Genomic DNA, 13073 nt, shown 5'->3' with positions numbered 1-13073 from the left:
ATCATCAGAAAGAACATAATTGGAGTAAAAAAATAGTACTTACATTCCTAAGATAAAATACCTGTCTTCTTCGGGATGGATAAAGCCAGAAAAAAGTGAATTCCATAAATGAACAGTTATATGGAACGCAGAAGAAATACTTGCTTATTTTCCAATGCAGTGTTTTGAGGAAGCTGTGGTAAATGCTGCTTTAAATACGATTACTTAGAAATTCTTGAGAAAAAGTTGCTCCCTGGGAACCGACGATGACGGACCATGTCCTGGGCTGGCTGAGGGCTCAGAGCCCCCATTCTGCAGCCATAATCGCTACTCCAAGGTGAAGCGATGGGCTAAACTAAACGCACTACATGACACCCATAGTGTTAAAGACGAACAAGGAATCCAAATCCCATGTTTTCCCCACTGCTGGGCACAGACTCTCCAAAAACCTGTGGAATATTTCACTTTCCAAGCTGTCTAAAAAAACTGGAGTGGTAATTCAATCACAAACCATGACTTCTCGTCCTCCTCCCCAACTTAAAGCTAATGACTAGAAAAATGGTATTTCGGAGAATTAGATGTACAACAGACTGGGCCAGCATCGTTCCTTTGGTTCAGTTTATTGTATTCATGAGCTGGCACAACAGAGACCCCGACTATGACTTGTACTCGGGTATTGCACAATTCCGGCTGTAAGAGCATCTCCCACAAAGAAATGGGGTTTGAAGAAGAGACCAGCAGGGCAGAATCCATGAGAGATATGCAAGGTCACGAAACTGTGAAGTTTTCCTTTAAAAGTGTATTTTGGTCACATTTCTTTCCGTAAGAAACAACAGGTAGAAAAGGTGATGGAAACCTGGATGTGGACACGTGCCGTTATTTATGTCACGATCTCTCCAAGGCATTGGTGGCCCAGGCAACTCTGAACCACACGCTGTTTCCCAGGGATTCACACCATTAAAAAGGAACATCCAAATACAGTTAAACTGTTTTTCAAGGTTTACAGCCAATCTTTCTGCATGCTGGATTGTTGTTTCCCATTCACATTGGTTTAGAAAGTCTGTATCATGAGCCACAGTTCAAGAGGTAGAGGATTATTTAAACCTAAAGGACTCTCATTCTGGTATTGCTTTACAATACCAAACCACAATACTCATGCCCACTTGTCCTGACAACGCTGCTGCTCCTTTTTTCTCCCAGAGAGACTAAAATTATGCATTTTCCCTTGTTCCACTCCGAAGCAGTTTTGGTTAAAACCAAACCCCGTGCCTATAGTGTTTCTGGAGCTATTTTTTGTGCTGTAATATCATTGCAGCAGCTGGAGTGTCCTGGATATGTACAACGAATCCGCTTGTTTCTGTCATATTATTAAGGCAGCGATGGGAAGTTGCATTGAGTAACATCAGCATGAGTCTATACAATACATGTCTGATTTAAAGCATGTGACTTTAATCGAGCAACGTGGTTTCAATACTCATGTGGGTTTCTGTTGCAATTCAAGCTGTTTTGGCACCAGAACAAGTTTTAGGTTTGGATGAAGATATAATGGAAGCCCACAGATGTGAAAAACTTATCTCAAATGAGCATTTAAACCTGCCTTAGAATAATATCTGATATTGATAAGCACTTTACAGCACATATTTTTATTCGATAATTGCTTGTATTTATAGCAACCCATGTTCTTTTAATGTACTTCTGTGGGCACATAGCGAAAAAAAAAATCAGTCTGTTCTGTATTTTACTGAGCCAAGTCATCAACATGCAATTCACAAGCAAGTTGCAACTCTTAAAAAGAAGTTTAACTAGATATTTGACGGCTTTTCCCTTCTTCACCCCCTAAAGTAAAGTGCCAACCCTCAGCTGGGACCTGGGACTTCCAGCGCTCAAGGGGTCTGCTCATCACATGCACGGGATGTATAGAATGCTGGGGCAAAGGATGGGATTTGCTCACCCACAGGGTGTTCGCATTGCGTCCCAAACAGGCTCCAGACCGGATCCGGGCACAGCGAAGGATGCTGCGACGTGGAGGTGTGAAGGACTGGAGCGCTGAGCTTCATCTGAACGTATGTTTAACTGCCAAATATAGCCTGCTTGCGAATGCATCCAGCGAGAGCTGGGGAAATTGTTAGTCCAAGCTTCACGTAACGTTTATGCTTTCCAAACTATTTAACACGTGTGCTACGCTTTGCCTCCCGTTAACACTTCCAAACTGCTTATTGCTGGTGTCTTCTCACCCTCGCTTCAGCCCGTGTGTTAACGAGCTTGGAGCAACTAGAGCTGATGATCAGTAGATGTGGGACTTGTACCTGCAGTGTGGTCCTGTACCAAAACAACATCTAAAACGCGCTTCCATGTTCAGAGACACTGAGTGCCCCCTCTCCACTTCCAGCACGTTCCCGCACACAGGACAGGTCCTCTTGTCCCCCATGGGGTACGTACACGCAGCACAGTGGCTCATGCAATAGAGGTTCAGATGCTTTTGTCGGGTGCAAGCCCAACTGAAAGCTAAACATCCTGCATCAAAGACGTTATTTTGACATCCACAGCTTTAACTTGCATCAGAGATGAAGCAAATGCATCTGAAACCACTCCGAAGAAATTGAGAAGTCCTGCATTTATGACATTTACAATGTTTCCCCCTTTGCCAAGAAATACTTTGTGCAGGACATATGAAGTGTGCGAATTAGCAATTTTTACTCAAACCATTTACCTTTTCGCCAGTCAGCCATTACGCTGTGATTGCTGATGCTCTACAGGAGGTTCAGGTGCTCCAGCAGCAGCGGGTTGCCAAGAAAAAAATTGGCAGAAACAAATGGCATTCAGCAGCTGCAGTTCTACCTGCTATTTCGAAGGTGCTCTTTTACAAAAAGACCGTATTTACCTAAACAGACAAGAAATCACAGGAGATGATAGTTCCGTGGCGGAAAAGTAAAACGACAAAGTAAATGCCATGAGAGAACCTGCTCATGAATCCAGAGTGCCCTTGATCACAGCGTGGAAGCAGAAATTGAGCTACATGGCTGAATTTTAACACTAAAAAGCTAGGAAGCTTCCAACCCCAAGCCGCTGTACTCTGCTCCCGATGCCATCCCAGGCAAGAGAATTATTTATAGTTCCTGCATTTATTATAAGTTATTCTAAACTGTATGTTGTTATGAACTGTAAATGTTTAGTTATTTATAGAGAAGTGTCAATAACAGTAGATTGGACAGCTGTATGTTTTAAGGGTGAACTTTCCCTATTAAACACGTGCAAAGATAACATGCAATCTACAGCATCATATGATACATTTTAGTCTCTAATCCTTTCCCCCGGGGCAGTTCCTGTTCTTGCTGAAAACTACTGACACATTCACTGCCATTTGTAAAGCACCTTTTCTTTCATGTTTGAGATGCGGTAAAACCATGGGATGGATCAGAAAGTCCCCAAACCCCCTCCCTTCTACCTAACCTTCAGCACAAGGATGTCTTTTTATATATCCACATATATACAATCCTACAGCACACCTGAGTATCTACAGAAGTGAAGAATCATTTCTTCAGAGCTGTGCCCATCTCCTCCCACAAATGGCTTTCAAGCAGGGCTTTGAATTTTTCCTTTTAAACCATGTTTGCTAAGGAAGGAGGAGATGAGAAGCAGACATTGAGAAAAGGATGAAGGGAGGAGCTGTTTAAGTGATTTAATACGCAAGCACGGCAGCAAGGATCCCCATCCCCACCACTATTTCTGCTTTACGAAGTATAATTTTCAAATGCTTTACCTAATAGGTCCTAACAGGTAAAATGGATGTAGAACAGCTCCTGGAAATTAATAGCACATGAGAATTGCTCATGCACTTATCACCTGCAGAACCTGCATCTCTCAGCACTACAAAGTCTCAGGATGACAGGCTACTTATGTCATTTTAAATATTTAAGGTAGCCTAAGAAACTCCAGCCCCCTTCAGCACTTAAGACGTAGCTTGTAATTTACTTCAACGGTGGGAAAACAGAACAAAACCCCTTTAGACAGTTTGCATTGCCCCTTCTTTTATCCACCTCTCATTTGCACAAACCTCATCTGAGTGTGCAAGGAGAAACCTCCTGCCTGACCAAGAGCGCGAGATCTGCCCAGGGTCAGCAGAAGACAGCAAATGCAAAATTCACGTTCCAGCTGAACCTTAAATAAACCGCATTAGGCAGCCTGCTTATTTTACTGCACACAGGTCAAGACGGTAAGATACCAAGTTACATCCGATGCTATAGGTGTTGTCCATTGACTGTACAAGCAGCGCAATGAGCACTTGCTGCTTTTGGATGTGCCAACCCAGTATGAAACACTGAATTAGATTCTACACTTTCCACACTGGAAACAAAATCCTGATGTGAGCAAAAAGTTACAGGTGTTTTTTCTTCTTAAAAAACCTAAACCTGCACTTCTTTTGCTTCCCAAGTAGCAAAACAATTCTCTTTCTTCAAACCCTAGATTTCAGCCAAACAACATATAGGCAGCAGATTAAGTTGTAAGTGAAAACCTCAGGGTGCAAGTAAAGCATTCCAGTCAATGGCCAGAAACCAGGTTACTGACTCCAGCTTTTGTCTTCTTCCTTGTGCTCCACCTGCTCCACAGAAGGGGTCACTTCCCAGCCTTTCCCTCCCGATTCCGGATAACCGAGCCCTGTCGCTCTCTCCACACTCCCATGCCAAGTGTGGCACAGACGCTGCCCCGGCGAATGGATCCGACGTGTCCCGCGCACTCACTCCCAATGCAGATCCACCAGCCCTGCCAAGTCGCAATTCAAGTGCCAAAGGCTTCGCATCACTGGGAGCAACCAGAGCCCACAGGTTTGTGCCAAACAAAGCAAGCAGACACCACTGGAAGCCCCACTGTACACGTGCAACACTCATCACCCAAGGTCGGCGCCTTTCAGCATCCCAAAGAGGCAGGACATCCTAGGACATCCACCTCATCCGCTTGTTTTTTCTATTTTTACTACAATTATGATGACTACAGCTAAGTGCAGTAGTGTTTAAAACCAGAATTCGCAAGATTTAAAAGGCTCGATTTCATAACGTGACTTTTGCAAAGGAAAGAGCTTCCAGCTGGGGACAATAAACCACATAAACTGCACCCAAAGCACCTGTATGTGGGAAAGGTGAAGGTGAACCAATGCCTCATGCTTTTAAGCTGCCACTTAGACACTGCAAATCCATGAGAGGCCACACGCCGACCACCCTGCTTCACCCTGGCTGTTGGGTGGCACAAACGCTCTTCCCTTGCCAGACGGGGATGGCGGCAGCTCTGCGAGGGGGAAGCGCAGGGCCGAGCATCCAGCTGCACCTCGGGAAGGAAAACAGTCCTCCCCATGTTCTCCTGCACAGCAGGGCCTGGGCAAGCCCGCTGGGTGGACTCTCTGCAGGGGAGGACGGACACAACCCCCCGGCCACGCTCACAGAGTCGGTTTTAATCTGGTGAGAAAGAATTGAAAGGATCATGAAGGCCAGTATTTGCATCAAAAGTCTGAGTATTAAGGCGGCGAAGCAGAGGTAGCAAATTGGAAACAACTGCCTAAAGATGTGCCTGATTTTTATACACAGCATTTGTCTGCAGGACAGAGTGAAAGCACTTTTTACATCAAACCCTGTGAGATTTACAGTCATTTTTTGCTTCGAAACCAAAGGAACAGTTGTGTTCATTTCTCAAACACAGAAGTTTTTCACATATTTATTTTCTTCCTTTTTTCCCCCCAAGAGCTGGGTGACCGCACCAGCTGTAGCCACCTCGGTCCTTCTCTGTACCTGCAAGAAGACCTGCAGGAATTGGCACAATTTAACTAGCAGAATAAGCTTTGTTTCCAGCTTCAACTGTATTATAATTTGTGACTCATGAATTACACTATTCAACATTCACATGAAAAATAATAGCTATCCTATTACCTGCTGCAATAAGAGTGGATCATTACGTTTTAGAGTTTATTCAAACAGGCAACTAATAATATTTTCCATTTATCAAAAATCTCCAAAGCAGAATGAATGTTCCATTATTATATTTAATATTCAGTGAAGGAGGATGTTGTTGCTTTCAACACTGAAATCCCAAATCAAGAAATTAAAACAAATCACTTCGTCTAGAAACCAAACAAACAATTACATGGAGGAACAATGCCAAAAAGGAAACTCAACAGCTGCGTTTGTCAGCCCTTATTAACACTAAAAATAACACTTTCTTTCATTTTCTAGGAGTTACTTGTTATCACCTGAAAATAAAACAAAGTCTATTAGTTTATAAATTAAAAGCATCATACCATCCGGTAGAAAAATCCCTGGGACTGAATTACCAGGTGTTCTCAGCAGAAGATCCACACACAGACCCTAATAACCTCGAGGGGTCACACCAGCTCTGATGTAATATTACATTATTGATTGATTTAGCGCAGCATTTCAGGGACTCAGCAGGGACCACCTCAAGTCCAGAGCCACCTCTTTCAGTGGGGAATGAAAGCCCAGCACAGACATGCACATCATCAACCACGACCAACCAACACAAAACGCTGCAAAAGGCGACGTGGGCGCGGGAGATCCTTTGTGTGCCCCCATAGCCGGGCTAGGCACCAAATGTCTTAACTGCTTGGTCATGAGACGCTTGTTTAAGCCCCTGTGCAAGCTGTGCATAGCCCTAGTGTATTAGTCCAATTGTGAGCAACAAATCTGACTGCTTAATATGCAAATTCCCTTGGTCACTCTTCCATGGAAGCACCATGAAAGCAGTTATTGTAACTTCAAATTGGACATGTGATGTGCAGCACTGCAAAGGAAATATTTAAGAAGTTGCTGTCCAACTACCAAACGCAGCGATTGAGCACAATATTTGGCTCTCTCAAAGTCAATGAAGCTCTAGCGCTGCATCAAATACTGCGGGAGGAACTTGTATTTTTAATAAACTCCTGTTCTGGCACATCAGTCAAATGAGCAGCCCTATTTCCGCTCGTCCCTGTTATCACTGCTGGATGATGGGGCAGAAGTAAAGACGACAGATTTCAACCAGAATCACCGTCTTTTCTAAGAAAGAAGGGTGATAAGAACACCGGCAGGCAGGCGAACATCACGGCAAGGAGAGCGCAGCGGCAGTCGGACAGCGGCAGCCCAAAGGCTTAATCGGTAATGACTTGTCATGCCCATACTCCTAGAAACAGGATCTCCTGCCCTTTCCTTATTCCACACAAATAACTGCCTTGCTGAAATTTACCAAGACAAAGTAATACGCAACTTCTAAAAGGGGTAAGAGTTTGCCAGAAAATGAACCTGTTTGTTTGTCCTTTTCCTTCCTGTTGTTCCCCTCCAAAGAAAGAAAACAAATTTAAGACGACCCTCCAAAAAGGACTTGTCTGTGGGGATGGCAAGCTGGCAATGCAAGTTCTCCTGTTTGTGCTCGTCTGAACATACCTGATCAGCTCTTAAACCTTTCTTATAGGCACAAACACAGTTTTCCAGCACTTAACTCCAAACCCGATGCTCTTCTGAACACACAACAGAAGAATTCAACCTGTAAGCGGCCAGAGAACAGCTCTTTCTCCCCCAGTCTCACCATCCTGCAGAAATTCGGTCACCTTTGGTGAGACACAGCAAACAAGTGTAGTGCTGGGCTCCTGAAAGCTTGGAATATCTGCTGGGAGACAGCTGAGCTAAAGGGATGGGGAAAAAAAGACCCAAACAACACACTGTGTCTATAGAGCACTTAACGATCATCATTTATTCTTCTTCCTATCTCCTTTAAAGTGTCACCAATAAATCAATCTCACCGTCCAGGACTCCCACCCACCACAAGAGAGCTGCACTGGACTACAATGCACCAAGCATCGAGACAGGAACTTTTTCCCAATTAGAACAAACAGTGTTCTGTCAAAATGCAAACTTGCTAAAAAGAGCAGCTCTAATGAAACAGCTGGTACCAATCTGCAAAGCCCATTTCACTTCCAGCAGGATGGGCAGAGGAGCATCTGTTTAATTCTTGTTAAGGAACAGACTCCTCCTGCTTCGGTCAATGCAAACAGAAACGTGCAATAAGCTGGTATACATGTAGGAGAGCTAGTATGTTTTATTAACTCAAAATTACGCACAGAGACACACCTGAGTATATGAAAAGACTCTCTGGATACACGCGAGCATCTTGACCTTGAAAAATACCCCCGGTAAAAGACAAAGGAAGCCCAAGCGGTCAGGGCACACTGTCAGCTCTGCCAAGCAGCACAGAACTAATGGGAAGTGCCACTGATTGACAAAAGGACCGAGGAGAATACCGGGATGTGACAAATCCTCGTCTCAACTCCAGTGACACAACTGAGCGAGATTCCACCAGCTCCTCACAGGACTCTAATAGATTGAGACCGGTATGAATCAGATTGGAGACGCAGCTCCCACTTTGACACAGCATCAAGTGCAGCTATTACCATCTAATCAATCACTTGACTACTTGTAATTCTCCAAAAACTTTTCCAGTCTGGGGAAAAGATGAAGCCTCCCCCAAATCAGTCCAGCACTGGGAACACTCTGGTCAGAAGTGAGATGTTCCTGTTCCAAAATACCTTCCTGAGATTTATAAATGATCTGGCCGTGCTCATTGACAGCAACCTGCAAGTGAACACACCAAGGCAGGTCACAGCTCAGGAGCTGGAGGAAATGAGCCTTATATGGGAAACAGGAATAAACCACCTTTCTGCACAGGTCCAGTCACCACCACATCGTGTGTGCTTGTGCTTCAGCTGGCTCACTTGCTGATACCTCAAGACACACGCTCTCTCTTGAGAGAGCAAGTTACATTTCATACTTGGCATGAGCACGTTTGCAGATATTGTAAAGCCAAGAGAATTAGTGCAGACTGGACTTTGACATCTCAGGTGTTGGATTTATAAAAGATATTCTGAGGTTCTTTCAGCTTAACCTACACCCCCTTTTCTTGTTGAAAGGCAGGAACAGATACGTAATGTTACAAAACAGGCTATTGCACACTGGAGCTGATGGTTTAAGACAGTCCTAAGAAGCCCATAATTCAACTGAAATTTCATCACTTCTCACTTCAGCGAGACAACCTTAAGGAACATTATCCTTAGAGCATGAATCAACACGAGCCAGCTGACATGCATTTCACATCTCTTACATCTCAAAAAAGCCAGCTGCTGTTCCAACGCACTAAGCACAATAGGTTATTTAACCCCAAAACAGCAGCGTGTCCCGGCGCGTAAACACCAAGCAGAAACGCGCTCCCAGCTGGTCCATCCAGGACAGCACCCGACGACCCTTGGATGGATACTGCCCACCCCACGCACCGCTACCGCCTGTGTCAAAACACTGTTCTACAATATCAGCCAAACTCTTGATATTTTTTCCCTCCTATCATCTCATTCATTCGGCAGCACAGGCAAGATAAGAGTGAGGAAATTAAAGCGAGGTTATTTCTGTGACATGATCTCACCTCATAACACCTAGCTGCTGAAGCAGGTTTAGGAACAAACGTCGGCGTAGCTTTTCACGGTATTTTCTGATCAAGATTTCTTGGGTATGTGATGATTCCTGCCATTCTTTTTCTTCTACTTCTAATATGCTCTGATCCTTTCCACACTCAAACTCTTGCATTTTTTTACTGGTTGATAAGTCCTCTTAATACAGATGCATTTTAGATAACCCACTTCTTCCCCCCCACCCCCCCTTTTTTTTTTCAATAACGGAAAAGAGTAAGGAAGACTCATACTAGTCACAGCTGTAAAATTCCTTTTAATGACAACGATGTGACTACATCCTACACACTTCTTAGCAGCTGGACTTTCTGGTATTTCTATCTGGTATTAATCAGCAGGTGGCTGCTTCAGATATAATTGTAAGTGCTGCATTTTTTTACATTATGGAATGACAGCAAAGTCACTGATATGACAGAACACCCACCAGCTGGGGCATCTGAAATGAAACCAGGCTGATAAATAATATTGCATAAGGCACATGGGAAAACGTGGACCTAGGTCAGCAATTTTCAACCTGAAATCTATGGACCCTGCATGTGTGAGGACTACTTATAAGTCAAGTTTCCCGTTGGTAGGCTGCCTTTAAATGACTATAAAGCATATACAGCTCAGCAGGAGAACATCAGGGGTCCACAAACCCAAGGCCGTTGAAAAAGCAATCATTCACACATTTAGGTAGAGAAAAACACAAGGGTAAAAGCCGCTTCCACTGCAGCAGTTTCCACACAAGCCACACTTGCTCAGTAGGTGTGCACCTCAACACTCGGCTGCTCCAGCATCTGAAGTCGCTGGAAATTGATTATTTAGCATGGTTAATTTTGGCTGGAGGAAAGCATCCATGTTACTTGGAGCAAATAAAAAGAAACAAACAAACCAACCCGCAGCAGTGCCAGGATCTAAGTTGTCTGAATAATTCTTTTCCGCACACCACAAGGAGCTGAGCCCAAGGAAAACAAAGTTTGGGAGCCCCAGGCAGGCCCTTTCCCCGGCCGGTCTCTATTTCAGCAGCCGCCCAGGCCGGCCGAGAGGCCGCTCCGCGGAGCCCCAACCACAGCGGGGCCGCCCTGCCCGCGGGGCTGCGCCCGCCCGGCCCCCGCCGAGCCCCGGGGGTGTGTGCCGGCCGGGGGAGCCCAGCGCGGCCCCCGCGCACTCCCACCGCCCCGGGAAAGTTACGGCCCGGGCAGCCGCACCGGGGCCGGGCGCGGGGAGGGGGAGGAGGCGGGCGCGGCGCCCCGAGGCCAGCGAGGCCAGCGCGGTTCCCCCGCCCGCCGCCCGGCTCGTCCCCGCCGCAGGCCCCGGCCCGCAGCGCCCGCCCCGGGGTCCCCCCGCGGCGCCGGGGGCGGCCCGCCCGGCTCCCCCCACCCACCCCCGGGGTCCGGCACTCACCTCCGGTGCCGTCCGAGTTCTCGTTGAGGCTGCCCGAGGAGTCGTGGTGGGAGCCCACACACCCGCCCATGGGGCCCGCCCGGCCCGCAGACCCGCCGCCGAGCCGCCCCCCCACCCCCCTCCCCCTGTAGCCGAGCTCCGCCGCCGGCCGGGCAGGCGCGGTGGCTTCGGAGCCGCCTCCTCGGTCTGCAACACCGCCCCCGAGGCGCGGCCTCCTCCCGCCGCCCGGCTCCGCCTCCGGCCCGCCGGGGCCCGCCCCGGCTTCGGGCTCGCCCTGGTCCCGGCCCGCACCGGGCAGGCCCGCCGGTCCGCCTGGCCCTGTGCTGAGGCGCCCCGCGGGCCGGGCCGGGCAGGGCCTGAACGCGGCCCCGAGGCCGCCGAGCCCGCGGCCGCACCTCATCCCCGAGCGGGCTCGGCGGCCCCGCGGGACAGGGCGAAGCCCCAGTGGAAGTTGGCGGACGGCCCTGGGGCGTCGCGATCGGCCCCGCCGCAGGGATCGGGCCGCTGGCACAGGGCAGCCGGGGGGGGAGGTCGAGGGCCGCGGGCTTCGTCTGGGGTTGCGGGGTCCGGCGGCCGCGGCTGCGGGCAGCGCTGCCGAGCGGCCCCGGGCGGCTTCGGGCTCGGAGGGCGCAAGGGTCGGGGAGCAGGGCCCGCCTGGCTGGGTCGCTGGGCCTCAGGCGGCGAGATGTATTTACTTTTCCTCACTGTGCCGTTTCGGGTTTTCCCGTGCTCTCCCGCATTTCATCTGCACATGGAAATAAAGTACCCACGCACCCAGAGATAAATCTGTATCCTCCTAATAATCCAACCACCTCTTGTGTTCACAGACTGCCTGTTTAAATTAAAATAAAAACTAAACAAAGTCACTGCTTCTTGGTCAATCAGCACCTGACTTCAGTCCTCTGAGAAGAAAAAAATTACTTCTGTGCACTTAGGGCTGCAACGGCTTATATTGTTTCAGCAGCAATCTTGACATGGGTTCAGGGAGTTAGGGTTCATACACTCTCAGATGTATTGACGATCTTTGAACCAACCAGCAGTAAGTCCGAACACTGAGAAATAGTGCAAAAAATAAAGCGTAGTAACAGCTCTGGGCTCCACACAAGCTCTGCTACAAAGAGAGCTCAATGCTCTGATGAGTAAAAGAGCAGAAAACCAAACTGAGCCTTGCAATAGCACATCAGCACTTGTTATTCTGGTATTTGGTACTGAACTCTTTCATAAGATACATTGTTGCTCTCCACTCACACTGTTTGTAAAACATACATATATGTGCTGGTGTGTATATAAACACTCGAGATGGGCCGAAGTCAATATTTACTGTCTGACCCCAGGTAAGAGGAAGCACTTGCAAGGTGCTCATAAAGTGCAAAAGACAAACCAAGACTTTTTCTAAATGTATTATCTCTTTTGAAAATTATATTCCTTCTCAAAATAAGCTTCACAGGAGGCAAGGACTGAACTTTGCAATCCGAGTTTCTGTGCTCTCATCTCGGCTCTGCCCTAGACACCCACTGTGGCCTTGGACAAGTCACATAACCTCGGTTGCTCTATTTCTATCAGTAGATTAATGTTTGTCTACATATCTCTTGGGTGTATGGCTAGGATTAATTAATTCTTACTCTTTATTACTTGTTAACTGCCTGCAATATGTGGGATGTAAAACACTTTGAAGATCAGAAATGTCATTTCACAAATTAAATGGTGCAGTGAATTGACTGTTCCATATAGGTACAACTACCCTCTATGGTTGGAAATTATTCTTTGTGGGTCATAAACCCAACGGTGCAAACAGCTGAAGGATTTTGTTTGGGCACAAGGTGCTGGACTGCATGTTGTACTAGAAGGGCCAGAGTGGTGGGTTCGTGGCCCAAGGTAATGCAGCATGTAGAGAATCCCTAAGTGGATCTACATTTGTATTCCTATATATTCAAATATTTTGTACTCTTCACCAGTTTTTCTCTCCAGCTGGGATCTCACAGTTTGCTTGCAGTCAATGGTGGTGGGTTTTGCCATCACATGATGATACTGTATGATACATCCCTGTTCTCTGATGATTCATCCTTGCGTGGGAACTAGTATGAGATGCTGGCAAATTGCACCAATGCTGAAACTTCTGTCTCAGGCATCAACATTTGGATTTTTTATCAGTGCTACCCAGAAGTGTAGTATTGAAGTCTTATCACTTACAGTGAAAGTCTACCCAGATCTCTTTCAT

General features: G+C 47.0%; 1 protein-coding gene across 2 annotated transcripts in view; it reads right to left on the bottom strand.

The window, feature by feature from the left end:
- The window catches only part of UBTD2 (ubiquitin domain containing 2), a 50015-nt gene extending 38999 nt beyond the window's left edge, over positions 1 to 11016 (bottom strand). For both annotated transcript variants that reach the window (XR_010466091.1, XM_065029508.1), the window contains exon 1: positions 10856 to 11016. Coding sequence is in view for 1 of the 2 variants with exons in the window: in XM_065029508.1 (XP_064885580.1) it covers positions 10856 to 10925 (70 nt within the window). In the remaining variant the exon portion in view is untranslated. The remainder of the gene's footprint in view (positions 1 to 10855) is intronic.
- Positions 11017 to 13073: the final 2057 nt, after the last annotated feature.

This window comes from Columba livia, chromosome 14 (assembly GCF_036013475.1).
Source record: "Columba livia isolate bColLiv1 breed racing homer chromosome 14, bColLiv1.pat.W.v2, whole genome shotgun sequence".
NCBI classification, from domain to species: Eukaryota; Metazoa; Chordata; class Aves; order Columbiformes; family Columbidae; genus Columba; species Columba livia.
Note: the sequence above shows the minus strand (reverse complement) of the source record. Positions and strands in the feature narration are given on the sequence as shown.